At 40.1% G+C, this 19,397-nt stretch overlaps 1 protein-coding gene across 5 annotated transcripts in view; it reads left to right on the forward strand.

Moving 5' to 3' along the window:
- Positions 1 to 19,397, forward strand: part of snx25 (sorting nexin 25) — a 302,483-nt gene that overhangs the window by 197,347 nt on the left and 85,739 nt on the right. For all 5 annotated transcript variants that reach the window (XM_059974381.1, XM_059974379.1, XM_059974382.1 and 2 more), the window contains exons 9-10: positions 7,676 to 7,807; positions 11,781 to 12,056. In XM_059974381.1, the coding sequence (XP_059830364.1) occupies positions 7,676 to 7,807; positions 11,781 to 12,056 (408 nt within the window). The remainder of the gene's footprint in view (positions 1 to 7,675; positions 7,808 to 11,780; positions 12,057 to 19,397) is intronic.

A 19,397-nucleotide genomic window follows, 5' to 3' on the forward strand; every position in this document is an offset into this window, starting at 1 on the left:
GAAGCCACACATCTGCAAAGTCTCGACCTCACTAAAAATTGACTGTACATCCTAAGGCATGACTATTTAAATGGTATACCAATGATCCATTAGTGAAAGTCAGCCTGGGATTGGTTGTTTCAGCTCATTGTAATGCATCCCTCTTGAAGATGATTACCTGCAGGATCTGAATTGGAGATGGACTTGGATTGAAACAACTGGCTTACGGCGGCGATCAATCCTTCTTAGTGGCTGCCGACTGTCCTTTCATGTCATGTGTTGCTTGTGTCTGCACTGCTGCTGCTGGTTGGTTGGTTCCGTCAGGTAAATTAAACCTTTCCAGGAGGAGATGATGATCCAGCTCTGTGTTTACTGATCTGCCTAACGAACTTGTTGTGCCTTCAGGAGCACGTGGTCACAACTGGTTGATGTGGCGATGCCAGCAATGTCCGTCTATAACTTTGTAGAGTACCTTCCCCACTTGTTCGCTAATCTGACCTGGTACCCAGGGGTCTTGCCCATTGCAATACTGTATGACCCACAGTGCAGATCTGCTGTCTTGGACATTGGATGCTGTGGCAGCGTTGCAGCCAACACTCTGCAGTTTTCTTCCCAAAATCGCTTCAGGTGGTGACTTCCCCTCAAGGGTTGGATGTGGTGTAATTCGATACGTCAGCAAAAATGTTTTGAGACCCTTGGCCAATGCTCCTTCCCCTCTTGATTTTAGAAGTGACTATGGGCAAGGAAGATGTCTTTCTTAGACCCAGAGATTGACAACAGTGGTTTATGTCAGTATGGAGAGTGAAGTATTTGCCATAAAGCATCTTGTGGAATTTCTTCACAGCAAAGATGATTCCCAGGGCTTCCTTCTCAATTTGTCCAGAGTTCCTTTCTGCTGCAGTCTGTCTGGCTGCATGCATGACAGCTTTTTCAGCACCATTGGGGAGGATATGGGATTTGTCAGCATCTACCCCATAGTTGAATGAATCCTTTGCGACAACGATTGGCAACTCTGGGTTGAAATGTGTCAAGAGAAAGTAAGATGACAGAATATTCTTCACTTGATGAAAAGCTTCTTGGCATTGTTTGGACCATTTATGTGTATCACCCTTGTTGAGCAGAGCATTGAATGGCTCCCTCAGCTGGTGCATCGCTAGGTGAAATGCTGAATAATGACTGATCATGCCCAAAAATGACTGTAAAGTGATGACATCTGATGATGAAGACATCTTTAAGACAGCAGCTATATTTTGGGGATCTGGGCAATATCGTGCTTATCTATGATAAATTTCAACATTCAATAAGTTTCAATGAGATCACCCCGCTTCTATTTTTCTAAATTCCAACAAGTACGGATCCAGAGCCGTCAAAAGTCCTCATATGATGAGCCTTTTATTCCCAGAATTAGTTACATGAGGCTCCTTTGAACCCTCTTCAATTCAGCACATCTTTTCTTGCATAAGGGGCCCAAAACTGTTCACAATACTCACCAGTGCCTTATAAAGCCTCAGCATTACATCCTTTCTTTTATATTCTAGTCCTCTCAAACTGAATGCCAACATTGCATTTGCTTTCCTCACTACCAACTCAATCCGCAAGTTAGCCTTTCAGGAATCCTGCATGAGGACTCACAGGTCCCTTTGCACCTCTGATCTTTCAACTTTCTCTCCATTTAGAAAATAGCTTACACTTTTGATCCTTCTACCAAAGTGCATGACCATATACTTCCTGACACTGTATTCCATCTGCCACTTCTTTACCCATATTCCTATTCTGTGTATGTCCTTCTGTAGCTTCCCTGCTTCCTCAACATTACCTGCCCCTCCATTGTATCATCCACAAACTTGGCCATAAAGCCATCAGTTCAGCCATCCAAAACATTGCATGTAACAAGAAGCGGTCTCCCAGAAGTTCCATCTATTGCTGCTCTGCCATCATTACTGCAATGTCCCCTACCAATCAAGATTGGCCAGCTGCTCTCCTATGCCTCTGTAATTCCCTTTACTCCACTGTAATAATGCCACATTTGACTTTTACTTCTCCCTCTCAAATTGCAGGGTGAATTCTGTTATTTTGTAATTATTGTTTCCTAAAGGTTCCTTTACCTTAAGCTCACTAATCAAAGGTGGTTCATTACAAAACACCCAATCCAGAATAGCCTTTCCCCGAGTGGGCTCCACAACAAGCTGCTCTAAAAATCCATCCCATAGGGCATTCCTCAAATTTTCTCTCTTTGAATTCAAAATCAGCACCAATCTGATTTTTCCAGTCTACCTGCTTATTGAAATCCCCATGACTATTGTAACTTTTCTATTTCCCACTGTAATTTGTAACCCACATCCTGGCTACTGCTCGGAGGCCTGTATGTAAATCCCATCAAGGTCTTTTTATCCTTGCATTTCCTTAACTCTAACTACAACAATTATACATCTTCCAAGTCTCTGTTACCTCTTTCTATGGATTTGATTAGATTTACTGGCAAACTCAACCCATAATATATCTTCATAATGTTTAAGCAATGATTCAAATGTAACTCCTAAAGCGGCATCAAACTGGAAGATAATAATGGATGCAACAACTGATTCACACAAGTTCTCTTTAGTGTTTGACATTGAGATCACTGTACTCTTCGATAACTTGCTGGTCAAGGTTTTGATTAACTTCAGCTGGGTCATTTCAAATTTAACTTGCTGCTGTTGTAGAATTGCACGCAAGTCTCCTGCTGAAATTGCCATGTCGATATAATACAGCACTTTGTTACCAATTTGCAGTGTTTGCCCACCCATAACTAATGATGAGACCTGAAGCCAGGACAAAGCTGGAACTCAAAATACTTATTTATTCAGTAAAATCACAAACTACAAAATCTCAAACTCAAAACTTGACTGTGCATCCCAAAGCACAACTATTTAAATAGCTTACCTAACAAACATTCAAGATGTTTTTTGGAACAAGGATTAATTAATGAAAGTCAGCCTGGGATTGGCTGCCAGTTGGCTAATAGCCGTTGGTTGTTTCAGTTCTCTGTACCAGGCCTGACTATCTGGCTCGAGTACACACTGCTGACATCACCCCAGCCTATCTGTCTGCAATAGGCAAGGTTGGCTCTGACTGTCTGCCTTCAAAGGTCTTCCTTTGTCTGGGTTTGACTACACCATCATCTTTGCCTGGATGTTTTCTTTAACCCTTGTCTTACTGTGACTCCAACAGCAGAAGTGTAGGCATGACATCAAGGAGCAACCATGGTTGTATTAAATGACTGAGCTTGAAGGGAAAAAGGTGTTCCCTTCGGTACTCATGGTGTTGTGTCTCAATGCGCAGAGTATAAGAAATAAGGTGGATGATCTTGTTGCACTATTACAGATTGCCAGTTATGATGTTGTGGTCATCACTGAATCGTGGCTGAAGGATTGGGAGCAGTTGGGAGTTGAGAGCAGAAAGTCTAAGGTTACTCATTGTATCGAACAGATAGGAAGGTAGACAGAGGGGGAGTCGTGGCTCAACTGGTAAAGAATGGTATCAAATCAGTAGAAAGATGTGACATAGAATTGGAAGATGTTGAATCCTTGTGGGTTGAGTTAAGAAACTGCAAGGGTAAAAGAACCCTTACAGTGGATGGGAAGTGGACCACAGATTACAACAGAAAATAGAAAAGGCATGTTAAAAGGGCAATGTTATGATAGTCATGGGCGATTTTAACATGCAGGTCAATTGGGAAAATCAGATTGGTAACAGATCTCAAGAGAGTGAGTTTGTTGAATGCCTAAGAGATAGCTTTTTAGAGCAGGTTGGCGTTGAGCCTACTAGGGGATCAGGTATACTGGATTGGGAGTTATGTAATGATCTGGAGGCAGTTAGGGAGCTTATGGTAAAAGAACCCTTAGGAACTGGTGATCACAATATGATTGAGTTCAACTTGAAATTTGTTAGGGAGAAAGCAGTATTTCAGTGGAGTAAAGGAAAGGTAAAGTAAAGGTATGAAAGAGGAGTTGGCCAAAGTAAATTGGAAGGATCTGCTGGCAGGGATGTCAGCAGAGCAGCAATGGCGTGTATTTCTGGGGGAAATGAGGAAGGTGCAGGACATGTGTATTCCAACAATGAAGAAATACTCAAATGGTAAAATAGTACAACCATGGCTGACAAGGCATTTATTTATTTAACAAACACTTGCTTTAGTAACCTGAGGGACAGCTTTAAGGTATCAGGCAAAAGAACTGGGAATCACATTAGAGAGCCTTTTCTTTTAAATTTAAAGCAATGCTACAATAAGGATTGTCTGGTGGAAGATGATTCAGTTGTAGCTTTAGGAAAGAAATTAATGGAGGAGCAGAAATATAATGGGCTACATTACACTACCCTGTTTCCAGTGCTAACCCTGGCAGGAAGGGCAAAATAATCTTCTGTGTTCCTTGCATTAATTTGGCAACCGTATGTATCATTTGATTTGTCATGTGTGATTGTATAAACTCCTGGAGGTGTCAGTATGTGATCTTTACTGCCTAACACCAGCCATAATGAGGCTTACTTTCTTCCCTGCACATCATTCCCTCTTCTCTCAACTCAGATATTTCTACAATATATGAAGTATTCAAGAAAAAAATGAATTTCTTGTTTAGTTTTCTGTGATTTCTTGTCCTTTCTGTTTGCTTATTGCTCTGTCCAAGAGATTAAAATCCTGAATAAACTTGGAGGCTCAGTGATTTAGTGATCTGCAAATGTTTACAGTCTAGGGGCGTTGTTGTTATCAAGAAAGTGATTTAACATCACTGCAAACCAGTGGGTTGAGTTTTCCTATTCCCAGGTTTTAATGTCAGAAGTAATTCATGGAGTTAACAACTCGGGTTTGCCAGCTTCAAGATTCAAGATAGTTTAATGTTATTTCAAGTGTGCGACCTCCGTCATTTGTGGTCGACCATAGGTACTGTGCCTCTGGTAGTCACTGGGGAGTGGCCTCTCCAGGGCACAAGCCAGGGCAGAGTTGATATGGGGATCCGTCTGTTGCCCATGCAGTGGGACCCCCCTCTCCATGCTGATGACAGGTCTAAAGGAACGACAAAAGTCAATACAATTTGGTGCCAGCAACATCGCATGAATTGCCATGCCAGTGCTGGGTACAGCAGTCAGCCGCCTTCGGGACTCTGACTCCAGATTTTTCGTCAGGGTTGAGTCCCAAAGCCTTTGCCGTGAGCGGCTATAGCCGCAAGGCAGCGAACGTTTGAGTACACAAATATAAACAAGAATGAAATTATTGTTACTTTGGATCTGATGCAGCACAAAAAAATACAATTGTAAGGAACACAATAATTTTATAAAACACAATGAATATAAGTACATAAGATATAAGTACATAAGATAAATTGGGTTGATTTAAGTCCATAAAGTGACGCTAGGCACGGTAATGTCCATACGTGTGGTAGCTGACAGGAAATAATATAAAGTAGTGGTGGTTGGGGCTGTGGAGAGGTAGGTTAGTAGATGAAGGTGTTGATCAGCCTTACTGCTTGGGGAAAGTAACTTTTTGAGTCTGGCGGTCTTGGTGTGGATGCTAAGTAGCCTCCACCCTGATGGGAGTGGGACAGAAGTCCATGAGCAAGGTGGGTGGGATCTGTCTTGATGTTAATGGCCTTTTTCTGGCACCTTTTTGTGTATGTGCGTGTTATCCTTAATAACAATATTATCCATAATGCTGGGTAGGCTGGCGCTGGCGATGCATTGTGCCGGTTTGGTTATCCGTTGTAGAGCCTTCCTGCCCACCACAGTGCAGTTTCCGTGATTCAGCTTGTTAAATTGCTCTCTCCTGTGCATCTGTAGAATGATGTAGTACAGGTGTACATAGTCCAGCTTTCTTCAGCCTCCTTAGAAAGTAGAGGTGTCAGTGGGCTTTCCTAACTGTGTTTGATGTGTTCTGGGCTCATGAAAGTTTTTTGCGATATATGCACTCCCGGAAGTTTGAAACTGCTCAATCCACAGTTCCACAGTCATACACTGATCCACAGTCATGCATGATACATGTTTCCAAATGAAATCAAAGGTTTAACTCTATCCACAAATGAATTGGCAACTTTTTAAAGCAATTAATGAATTTTCAGAAGGCCAGGCTACATTTATACTGTGGAAAAACAATGGCCTTTTTGGTTTATGACTGTTGATATGATTTGGTAACTGGTCGTCAGCCTGAAGTGTTAACACTAACTCCATCTCCACAGTTGCTGTGTGATCTGCTAAATGTTACCAGCAGACCCTTTTTTTTTCCAGATACTTGGCATCCACAGCATATTGTTTTTGTTTGCTTATATTAAGAATGGATTATTCAGAAGTAGGAATTAGTGTCAATGTAATTTGTTTCTTGCTGTGACTGGATTATTAATGTTTTTCATGTCCCTTACTTTATTTCCCCTTGGGAGCCTTGCATGAAGAAACGATCATATTCCGTTCCTCTTATTCAGGCTTTTTCATAGCTTAGAGTTTAAATCTCAAGATTTGTAGTCCCACTCTGTTTATAAAGATATGCACAGTGGCGGCATGGTTTAGAAAATTGCTCATAATAAATTCAAGTTGTGTGCTTAATTAGAAATGCTTAAGTCATTATTGTACTGTGTATGGGATATTGTGTTTGGCATAATTGACTCTCTAAGACATGAAATGGAGTTCTACAGGGGTTTAAGCTTAAAGCAAATGTAGCTTAAAACAGAACTATAAACACACAATTTTCATTTTAGCTCTTGTAACTTCTTATTTTCCATTATGGATCTACGCTAATTCTAGTTTTCTGGTTTCACTATAAACAAAACTAACAAAATGCTAAAATGCTAACAAAAGGCTAAAATGTACAGGAGGGCTGGCAAATTAATTTCCTTATTTTTTCCCCTTGATTCTCTGCTTCAGGAATCCTGGTTAAAGTAGAAGAATATCTAAAATATTACTGGAAAAGACTCAGAAAGTGTGTAGCTCAGGTGATTGATGGTTGGGTTGAGTTGTTCTCCGATCTTGGCAATCCATTTGTAAATGTTTTGTTACCACACAAGGAGACATCATCATTTACTGATGCTGGAATTTCAGGATCTAGGTGACATGGGCTAATTTCTGCTGCTGTCTGTGAGGTGTTTGTACGTTCTCCTCTTGATCCCATGGTTTCCTCTGGGTGCTCCCATATTCCAAAAACACATGGGTTCGTCAGTCATTTGTTCACTTGGCAGTAATTAGGTGCCACAGTTTCTTCGGACGAGGAAGGCCTGTTACAGCACTGCATCTCTAAGTAAATGAATGAATAAATAAATAAATTGATAGATTGATCAATCTACAAATACTGCGTAAAGCAGGCAGATGGACTAAAATGTATTTACCATTTGCTGATGCTTTGGACCATTAGAGACATCCTCTCTTTGGGATTTCATTGTCAAGAATTCCTGAGAAAATTATTTCTTTATAAAACAATACATTTTACCATTGATTGTACTTCAGATTACTTAATTAGCTGCAAAGAATTTTGCAGCATTCTGAGATTCTAAAGGTGATATGTTGTGCAGCTTCTGTAGAAGCATACAGTTATTATTATCTGCAAGCTCAATCTGACTAAACTGATGCAGTATTAAATTAATATAAGTAGTTTTTCTGTTTCTAAAATGAACATTTTTAAGTTGCAATTTGTCAGTGGATGAAGTTTTGCTTAATGCAACAATATTGTGTTGCTTTACAGATTCTTCAGCTTGAAGAAATCTTGTCCAACCCATCCTACAGGGAACATTTCCGTGCGTACATGGAAAGGATGGACAAGCGGGCTCTCATCAGCTTCTGGGAGTCAGTTGAATACTTGAAAACTGCAAACAAGGTATCATGATTTTTTTTCTTTTAAGACAGAAAATGCTTGAAATACTTATTAGGTCTGGCAGCATCTGTGGAGAGAGAAATGTTTTTTTTTATCAGTACCACAGAACAAAGCAGTGAACTGGAACTGGAGTAAATCCAAAATCTCATTTGCAAAGCTGGTCCTCAGTTTGCTCATGTTTGAAAGGTTCTGATGCGATGGTTGATCCAACATCAAGGGGTCTCCTTAGCCAATAGTAACCCTGCACGTTAAATATTGAGTGACACATGGGCCAGGTGTTTACAAATTCAACACCTCATTTTCATTTCTGGGTTTACCTTGCTCCCTAATTAAATAGTGTACCATCAAGTGTTTATCCAGTTTTAAAATCTGTTTCCCAGAAATGGTACTTTATCCAGTAATGGTAATTGCAATTGGAGCTCACCAATGTATGTGCAATACTTTGTTTAAATACATACATACAATCTAAACTTATTTTTGTAATGTTTGAAGTCTCTGTTATTCTGCACGCCTCTGTTAAATCTGTCTAAGGTTTCCATTAATTTATGCACCGGATTCTTCTCTTACCATGTGCAGGTATCCCTCTCCAAATTTCACGTAAGTCTTCCCCACTGGTGAACTTCCTTTCCCTCTTTTAAAACTCATGTCTGAAGCCAAAATTTTGGTAGTTTCTACTAATACATCCTCCTTTGGTTTGCTGTCTGTCTTTCAATGATTGAACTTCTGTGAAGCACAGTAGAACTGTACTCTGATAATCAGCAGTCTATGACTTTGTCTCCAGTTGCTTGGAAATCCATATGGTCTGGCATCTGGCTCATTCATTAGAACAGAATGTGAGCTAGACTGTAAGTGGTGTGGGTTGCCAGAACCAGGGGGTCTGGAGTGTATCTAGGGCTGAAGTCCATACTGTGGGCCAGGTGTGAGGCTGAAGGTAAGATTGGGTTCTGGAATACTAGGGGTCAAACGGTGTAGGTAGTTTTGCAACCAGAGCTGGGGTATGGAGTGCTTGACTGGGCGATCTGTTATTCTACTGTGTAACATGTAAGACAGGGCTACTTGGAGTGTAAACTTGAAGTCTGCAGATGCTGGAACTCAGCAAGTTCCTCCAGCATTTTTTGTGTTGCTCTAATGGAAATGTGTCTGGTTATGTATAGGAGTAATAAGCAATGATCAAGAAAATCTGCTAGTCTGGGACCAAAAGTCCCAAAGGTGTTGTATTACAAGAATTTTACTGTCCCTTGAATTTTTTTTTGCATGAAAGGAACAAAAAATGGATATTGTTGTCTGAGTCAAAGTTTGTACCTTTACCTCTTTTTTACTATAGTCTCAGTGGAATGTACACCTCATATAAAGTACAGTGGATTCCAGTTAAGGCCATCAGTTATTTTGGGCAGCCACTTATTGGGACAACTCTTAAAGAACAAAAATGAATCAAGAGAAGCTTCAGGATTCATTTTGTTTCATTGGGACACCATGCTGCTTAATTGGGGCAGGAACTGTTGCTGAACAGTTCTGACTAGTGTCAGCCACGTGCACTTGTGTAGCCACTAGATACCTAAACCATGCTTGGAACAAAGTTTTTAAATAACATCAGTTGCACGTGTTTGTGTTCAAAAAGCAGCCATTTTTGTCACTGATAGTTGGCGAGAAGTAAGTAGGAAGACAATTCAGAACTCACTGCAATATCAAGCATGGAGGCTTGGAGATGTCAGGAACAGCTGGGAGTGAAAATGAAATGATTTCACTACTTCAACAAGTTAGAAATTACAAGGAATTTGAAGCCATCGAGAATCATTTTGTAGCCATCAGAGTTAGAAATGCAATCATTCGATGGGCTGAAGAAGATAAATGCAGTGAATCTAACATTGGTAAACCAAAAATTGCGGTAATAGGATGAGGTTGTAAATCAATATTCAAAACCGCAGAAATAATATCAAAAATATCTTTCCAATATTTCTCCAAAAATGAACAAGACCAAAACATGTGAGTTAAAGACGCAATTTCAGAATGACATCTATCACAAATAGGACTTATATGAGATCTATATTGTTGAATTGGAAAGAAATTGATCCTCCCACTGTATTTAATTGGTTCTCTCAAACTATGTTATGTTTAAATTTAGAAAAAATTAGAAGTGGTACTTTTGAGACTTCTATTAAATTTGAAAAGTTATGGAGACCATTTATTCAACATTTTCATATGATGTAATATGACCCTGTGCCAAGTTCATTTGATTTCCCAGCTTTCAGCTTATGTATTTTGAGAGGACCGGAAGTGACGGCATTGATGAATACTTATTTTTGTGAGATATTATAAACAGCCCGCTTTTTTTTTTCCTTCTCTTTTGTTTCTTTTTTCTTTTATATTACTTATTAGTTATAGTTATTAGATTAGATTAGCTAGTTCTGCATTATATAAATTTTTTTTTGTTTTTTTTTCTTTCTTTTTTCTGTTTTTTTTATATTATACATTATGAAATATTTAGATTTACTATGTCCATACATATATCTTATGGCTTATGTCTTGGTAAACTCATTTATATTGTAACTATTATGTATGTTTTTTTTCATATGTAATGGAATGTGTATGTTGGTAATTTCTTTATCAATATATCATCTGTATTCTGTCCATATTACTAATATTAATAAAAAGATTTAGAAAGAAAGAAAGAGAATCATTTTGGACATTACAATGAAAATGAAGATTTGGAGGATTTAATCGTCAACAGGCAGCCAATCAATTGCACTAGGTGTCTGTGCTAATTTTGTTCATTTACTTCAAAAGAACACAACATGGATGAATTCCTCTATTGATAAGTATTAGGAGCTCATGCACAGTTTTATAGTACTGCGTGTAGTACTGATGTCAGGTTTACTAGCAGTAGCATATGTCATGAAACTTGTTGCATTACGGCAGCAGTACATTGAAATACATAATTATAAAAATAAGTCTAAGTACAAAAAGGAGTATATATAAAAATGAAAATTAAATAAGTAGTGGATAAAGAGAAGGGGAAAAGTACTAAGTGTTTTTCATGGGTCCATTGTCCATTCAGAGTTCTGATGGTGGAGAAGAAGCTGCTCCTGAAATGTTGAGTGTGTGTCTTCAGGCTCCTGCACCACTTCCTTGATGCTAGCAATGAGAAGCAGGCATGCCCTGGGTGATGGGGTTCCTTAAAGAAGAATCCTTCCTCTTTGAGGCATCACCTTTTGAAGGTGTCCTGCATATTGGGGAGGCCCAAGTTGGAGCTAGCTGAGTTTACAACTTCTGCAGTTTTTATTTGTAGTGTTCTAATTTATTCTGTGTTTCATTTAAATGCATAATTTGTTACTCAGTTTTACTTTTTATAAATTCCTTTTTAACTATTTCCATGAAACTTCAGCTAATAGGTGCAGCCATAATATTGGGCCTAAATATACTGGTGCCAATGTGCCCCATTTAACTGGAATCCTATATATATATAGTGTGTCATGAAATGTGTTATTTAAAATGTAGAAAGAGGTCCAGCTTTGAGAGCTAACCCATTCCCTCAATTACTTCCCTGTAACCTCTTTCTTATCTGCCCATCCAATCTAATTTCCTGCCTCCCACCTCTGCTAGAGATAGTTTACAGTGGCCAGTCAACCTACCAACCAGCTCACCTTTGGCATGTGGGTGGAAACTGGACAGCAGGGGAAACCTGTGTGGTCAAGTGGGGTGGGATATGAACATGACATACAGGCAGAATCAGAGATTAAGATTAAACCTGGGTTGCTGGAGTTATATTTTCTTGTTATTGGCCAGTGTTCTTATGAGTTTACTGAAAATAGAAGCTGCCTTGAAACGGTCTGCTGTGTGAATAATATGTAAGAGGCCGGGATTACTGTGGACACTTCTTTTTAAGTTGTGCTCTTAGGGAAAGGAGAACATTATACAAAGACCAATGCACAGATCTATAACAAATTTTAACTGCTTTATTCTGCTTTTATTTATTCAGACTGAAATACCTCAACTCGTTGGAGAAATCTATCAGAACTATTTTGTGGAAAGCCGTGAAATTCCAGTGGAGAAGGCACTTTATAAAGAAATCCAGCAAAGCCTAGTGGGCAACAAGGGAACTGACGTCTTCAATAAAATTCAGAGCAATGTTTATGAGACTCTTCAAGAGCGGTATTATCCATCATTCCTTGTAAGTGACTTGTATGAAAGACTTGTTAGAAAAGAAGAAGAAAAGAGCACTTTACAATCCAGCCCCAACAACCGCGATGATGTGGTAAGACCAGCTTTCATCAAACTTTACAAAGTCAACAGAATGATGGAGGTACTCAGGTGCCGAGGAACCCTGATGATGAGTCACTAATGAATTATTAACTGTTTTTCTCCCCATAAATGATTCTTGACCTTTTAGATATTTTGTTTTAATTTCAGATCTCTTGCACTTGCTGTATTTTGCTTTTGCTTCTGAGACTGTCTGATGTGAAAAGACTGTTTGTTCTTTTTACTTTGATGTTTGTCTGCTGGAGGAAAAAGATCCAAGTTTCTGCAAGCTTTAAACTGGGCAAAAAAGAAACCCAGAGGTTTGATAAGCAACATTGTTGTGTTTCTTTGGGAAAGTGATGATGGTGTTTGAGTATAGTATCAGGATGTGCTGACTGTGTGACATTTGTGTACTTAACAGATTCTTAACTAATAAAGTCTACTATAGACTATCCAACTCAACATAGTTTATTCAAGTATAAAATTCTGGAGGAACTCAGCAGGTCAGGCAGCAACAATGGAGAGGAATAAACAGTTGTCATTTTGGGCCGAGACCCTTCATCAAGACAGGATCTCGACCGAAACATTGACTGTTCATTCTCTCTCCATAGCTGCTGCTTGACATGCTGAGTTCCTTCAGCATTTTCTGTATATTACTCTAGATTTCCAGCATCTACAGAATCACTTGTGTTTACAGTTTATTCAAGACTCTTCACAGACTGTCTCTGTGAATTTCTACAAAAATTATTTTACAATGCAACAAGCATTCAGTTGTATTGTGGTCCTGAGGGCCCTAGAATATCAATCAATATCCAGAGCACACTACAGTCTTTGTGAGAGACGTTGCAGAGAACATTTGGACTGCAGGATCTCACAAAGCCAAGATTGACCCTTGGTTTGGTAACAACATGACTAATTAGCAGGGTGGCAGCTGGCGATTCTCACACCAATGAGAACTAGTTAATGGCTCCAGTTGAAATGGATCGTTTGGAAGCCAGAGCAAACAGAATGGAAAATCGTCAGATGTTACTTATTTTTAAGCCGGTCCAACAAGAAGGGTGCAAATCTGAATTTAATCTTTGGAGCTAAAGCTAATTGAACGTGTATCAAAGAGGAATATTTTCATGGCAATGATGATAATTGTGCTGTTTTGGCATAGATATGAAAAAGAACAAAGATATAATAGGGCAGGGCCAATTTTTACCACGCTGGGACCTGGAAACTACAGCTAAAGGGATTCAAAAGGGTTCATAGTAAATATGTTCTTAATAGATAAAGACTAAGACTGATAACTGTAGACTCTCCTACAGAGAGTAAGAAAGGGTGTAAAGCTTAAATGAGGCACCAGTAGCTAAAAGCAGTAGGAGGCCCCAAAAAGTAGAGAAGTGAACTTGAATGGGGAATTGGTAAATTAAAGAGCAGGTGTGAAAAGTAAGACGACTGAAAGTCCAAATGTGTTTTCCAAATATGTAAATTACAAGAGGATAGTTAATGAAAGAATAAGGCCTATCAACAACTAAAAAGAGAACAGTCTGGGGAATTTATGGCGATGACAACAATCATAATGGATACTTTGCAGCTGCCATCACAAAATACAGGGATGCTAATGTACTCAAGAAGGAAGAGTGAAATATCGAATGATGTTTGCATTTTGCAAGTCAAGCCTAAGTAACATATCCCAGGCCGTCAGAAGTGAAAGTTAAGCCAGTATGGACTTGTATGGTGTAACAGTTGGAAAGTGACAGGTATAGTGTGTACAAATGTGTTAAAAGGACAATGTTACCATAGTGTGAGTGTGGCAGTGGAGAAGTGTGTATGGAGCTGGAGGAGATAGCAGAGGTACTTAATGAGCACTTTGCTTCAGTATTCTCTACGGAAAAAGAAAAGGCAGGTCATGCCTTACGAGACTGATTGAATTTTTTGAGGATGTGACTAAGCACATTGATGAAGGTAAGCAGTAGATGTAGTGTATATGGATTTCAACAAGGCATTTAACAAGGTACCCCATGCAAGGTTTAATTGAGAAAGTAAGGAGGCATGGGATCCAAGGGGACATTGCTTTGTGGATCCTGAATTGGCTTGCAAACAAAAGGCAAAGAGTGGTTGTAGACGGGTCATGTTTTGCATGGAGGTTGGTGACCCGTGGTGTGACTCAGGGATCTATTCAAATGATCTGGATGAGGAAGTGGAGGGATGGGTTAGTAAACTTGCTGTTTGCACAAAGTTTGGGGGTGTTGTGGATAGTGTGGAGGTCTATCAGAGGTTACTGCGGGACATTGATAGAATGCAAAACCGGGCTGAGAAGTGGTAGATGGAGTTCAACCCATACAAGAGTGAAGTGGTTAATTTTGATAGGTCAAATACGATGGCAGTCTATAGTATTAACAGTAAGATTCTTGGCAGTGTGGAAGATCAGAGGGATCTTGGGTTCCATAGGACACTGAAAGCAGCTGTGCAGGTTGACTTTGTGGTTAAGAAGGCATGCGGTGCATTGGCCTTCATCAACTGTGGGATTGAGTTTAGGAGCCGAGAGGTAATGTTGCAGCTATATAGGACCCTGGTCAGACCCCGGTTGGAGTACTGTGCTCAGTTTTGGTCACCTCACTGCAGGAAGGATATGGAAACCATAGAAAGGGTGCAGAGGAGATTTACAAGGATGTTGCCTGGATTGGGGAGCTTGCCTTATGAGAATAGGCTGAGTGAACTTGGTCTTTTCTCCTTGGAACGGCAGAGGATGAGAAGTGACCTAATAGAGGTGTATAAGGTAATGAGAGGCATTGATCATGTGGATAGTCAGAGGTTTTTTCCCAGGGCTGAAGTAACTGGCATGAGAAGGCATAGTTTTAAGGTGCTTGGAAGTAGGTACAGAGGAGATGTCAGGGATAAGTTTTTTATGCTGAGAGTGATGAGTGCTTGGAATGGGCTGCCAGTGACGGTGGTGGAGGTGGATACGATAGGGTCTTTTAAGAGATTCCTGGATAGGTACATGGAGTTTAGAAAAGTAGAGGGCTATAGGTAACCCTTAGTAATTTTTAAAGTAAGTCCGTGTTCGGCACAGCATTGTGGGCTGAAGGGTCTGTATTGTGCTGTAGGTTTTCTATGTTTCTATGTTACTGTTGCATTTGTATGGTTAAATAAAAATTATTATCACCTCTGCTTGCTATTGAAAGAAGTGATTGAAGTGCCTTCAATCTGACCACAATTTTAAATAATTTCCGGTTCAAGAGGTGGTGCCAGTAGTTTGGAGGATTAGCAATGCTGTACATGAATTTCCCTGGTTTTGACTGGCTTCTATTCCTGAGAACTGTTCATTACCTAAACTGTCCGTAAGTCAAAAATGACCAGACACAGCAGGGATGAAAGAGCGAGCAGGCATGGGAAGGAAGAGCAGCTGTCAGCAGAACTCAAAGAGTGAGTGAATCTGCTGGATGACCCAGCTTCCGATTGCTGCAGCTCAAGATGGTGGTGGGGTGGTGCGGAGAGAAGGCATACAGAAATGCTCTGTTCCCACCGGGAAGAAGATGTCTGCAGCAGCCGGTAAATCCACCCCCATCCATGTTACTGCTCAGTCAACCACTCATTTGTACGTTTGAGGAGTCCATAATTGGATATTGGTAACCTTGGGGAGTTCTGTACCTTTGATTTGAAAATAAAGCGAAGTTGCTCTGCATTCAAGACGATGTAGTAAATTGGATACATGTTGGCTTTGTGGGAGAGTCAGAGAGTGGCTGCCTATCTGACTGCAGGCCCGTAACTAGTGGAGTGCCACAGGGATCAGCGCTGGGTCTGACGTTTGTCATCTATACCAATGATTTGGATGATAACGTGGTTTAACTGGATCAACAAATTGTGGATGGCACCAAGGTTTGGGGTATAGTGGACAGCAAGTAAGGCTATCATGGCTTGCAGCAGGATCTGGCCCTGATGGGGAAAAATAGGCTGAAAAATGGCAGATGGAATTTAATGCAGGCAAGTGTGAGGTTTTGCCCTTTGGTAGGATCTTCTAGGGTAGGCCTTACATTATGAGCAATGGGACACTGAGGAGTGTGGTAGAACAAAGGGATCTGGGAGTACAAATCCATAATTCGTGTAAAATGGCATCACAGGTAGATAGGGTTGTAAAGAAAGCTTTTGTCACATTGCCCTTCATATATCAAGTATTTAGTACAGGAGATGGGATGTTATTTTGAAGTTGGTGAGGCCTAATTTGGAGTATTATGTGCAGTTTAGGTCACCTACCTGCAGGAAGTATACAATGAGGCTGAAAGAGAAAATTTACAAGGATTTCGTCTGATCTGGTGGACTTGAGTTATAAGGAAAGAATGAATAGGTTAGGATGGTATTCTTCAGAGCGTAGGAGACTGAGAGGAGATTTGATAGAAGTATACAAAATTATGAAGGGTATAGATAAGGTAAATGCAAGCTTTTTTCACTGAGATTAGGTGGGACTCTAGCCAGAGGTCATGGGTTAAGGCTAAAAGTTGAAAAGTTTAACCAAGGAGAACATGATGGCAAACTTTCTGACTCAGAGGATCGAGAGAGTATGAAATGAGCTGCCAGCTCAAGTGGTGCATGCAAGCTTGATTTCAACATTTTAAGAGCAGTTTGGGTAGGTGCATGGTTGGCAAGGGGTATGGAGGGCTAAGGTCAATGGGAGTAGGCAGCTTAAGTGCTTCAGCAGTGGCTAGATAGCTGAAGGGCCTGTTTCTGTCTGTACCTTTCTGTGACTAAATAATACAGGTTAATCTATTTCAAATCAACTATAATTATCTGGTTTATTTCACCTCTGTAGTGGGTATTGTACATTATAAGATTCAGCTCCAAAGGAAAGTAAAAGCCTTTATTTGAAGGCACATTAATTGCAATCAATCAGTCATGATTTTATATGCCTGGATGGGGCCTAACTAACTTGATCAAGTTAGCGGCAACCGTGGTAATGCTGTCTACGTCAGTAATGTGCATTTATTAGGGTTGCTGACAGGATTCACAAAAGAGTGAAGGTACGTTGGATCCAAGGGAAAGTGGCTCAGAAACAGGTAACAGGTGGTGAAGCTCCATGCAACTCTGGTTCGAGTCACTCCATTGCAAGAAAGCTCTGACTGAATTGGAGGTGTAAGAAAAAATTATAGATCAGAGGATCAAAATCAGGTTTATTATTATTATCATCACTGTTTTACATGATGTGAAATGTGTTGCTTTCCGGCAGCAGTACAGTGCAAAGATAAAGTTACGTAAATTACAAAATAGTGCAAACAGAAATAAAGGGGTAGTGTTCATGGATTGAAGGACCATTTAGAAATCTGATGGAGGGGAAGAAGCTGTTCTGAATCATTGAGTATGGGTCTTCGGGCTCCTATATCTTCTCACTGGTGGTAGTAACAAGAAGAGGACATGTCCAAGGTGATGAGAGTTTTTAAAGATGGATGTCGCCTTCTTGAGGCACTGTCACTTGAAGATGCCCTCTGTGTTGGGGAGGGTTGTGCTGTGTCTACAACCCTCTATAGCCTATTATGTTCTTGCACTTTGAAACCTCTGTTGATACAACCAGTAAGAATGCTTTCCACCGTACATCTGTAGAAATATGTAAGAATCTTTGCCAGCATACCGAATCTCATCAAACTCTCAACAAAGAAGAGCCACTGGTGTGCCGCATTCAACATTGTATCAGTGTGTTGGGCCCAGGACAGACAGATCTTTACAGATGTTGCCACCCACACTGCACATCTTACTCATTCCAATTTCCCTTTCCTGAAATCCACAATCAATTCCTTGATCTTGTTGATGCAGTGTGTGAGGTTATCAACAGAGGAAAGATTGGATAAGCTAGGGTTGTTTAATCCATTACAGAGGACACAGAAGGGAGACTGAAACATGTATAAAAATTCACATCAGGTTTTTCTGACAGTTTCCAAGTATTCTGTAATCTCGTTCCTTATAAATGCCCGTTACCTTTTCCCCATGACTAATGTTAGGATGACTAGTCTTAGTTTCCTGTTTTCTCCCTACCTACCTTTTTAAATAAAACTGTTGAAATTTTACTTGCAAAGACAGAACCAAAATATTTGTTTAATAGTTGAAATATTTATTTCTTTTCCATTGGAAATTCATCCATTTTTGACTGTATAGGATTAATGTTTGACCCCTCAAATCTTTTTATTTCTGCATATTTCAGGGAAATGTGCCTATTTCAGGTCCCTAGAAGAGTGCTGGTAGGAAAATAAGTGGTGATAACTGGCACATATGAAGAGAATTGGAGTTAGGGCAAAAAATGGGAACTCCTTTGAGGGTTCACATAGATTGAATGGACCAAATGGCTTCCCTTTATGTTATTAGAAAGAATCAAATGTTATATTGATGATTGTTACATGGCTGATACCAAAGCTAGAATCCAATGCTGTGTCTAAATCGGGGATTCCCAACCTGGATCCCTCAGTTAATGCTAGAGGCCCATGCATTTAAAATTAAAAGGTTGGGAACCTCTGGTCTAAATTATACTTATTCCTGTAATCTTCCAAAAGATTAAGAGTGTCAACACTTTCCATTTTTTGACTGTAGAGGACAATCTAACTTGGACTCACAACACCACCTCACTAGTTAAGAAGGCACAGAAGCATCTAAACTTTCCGAGGAGAATGAGGAGTGCAAGGCTCCCCACCCCCTATTCTAACAACTTTCTACAGGTGTGCCGTCAAGATTGTGTCCTCTCTGGCTGCATTATTGTGTGGTATGGGAGCTGCAAGGAATCAGACCGCAAGACCTTGCAGAGCACACTGAAGACCACAGAGGGGATCATTGTGGTCTCTCTCCCTCCACCATTTGTGGTGTTTACTAGAAGCATTGCAGCCAAAGAGTCCAAAGCATTATTGATAATCCCCATTCCACAATCCCTTTGACACCATCAGGAAAGGAGGTGCAGAAGCATCGGGACTTGGACTGCCAGTCCTGGTAACAGATTCTTGCCTTGGGTTGTGAGACTAATGAATACCCTGACCATCAAGGTCTCGTCACGAGGACAGTGACCTGTTTACCAATGCATTTTGAATTATATTTTATTAACTTATTTATAGTATAATATTTTGGTTTATGTGCTGTGTGTGGGTGCACTGTGATCTGGGAGAACGGTGTTTCATTTGGATGTATATATGTACTGTTGGGTAACAATAAATTGGAACTTGAACTGTCTTCAGGCCAGAGTAGTCAGTGCCAGGTAGGAATATTTGTGCCTGTGAGGTGTGTACCCGAAAACATTTTAACAACACGTCGATTTTGATGTCAGTGTTATTTAATCCTGTTACTTATAATAGAGGACACCGAAGGTAAACTTAAGCATGTGCATAAAAATTCATGTCAACTCTTT

This window comes from Hypanus sabinus, chromosome 7, assembly GCF_030144855.1.
Source record: "Hypanus sabinus isolate sHypSab1 chromosome 7, sHypSab1.hap1, whole genome shotgun sequence".
NCBI lineage: Eukaryota > Metazoa > Chordata > Chondrichthyes > Myliobatiformes > Dasyatidae > Hypanus > Hypanus sabinus.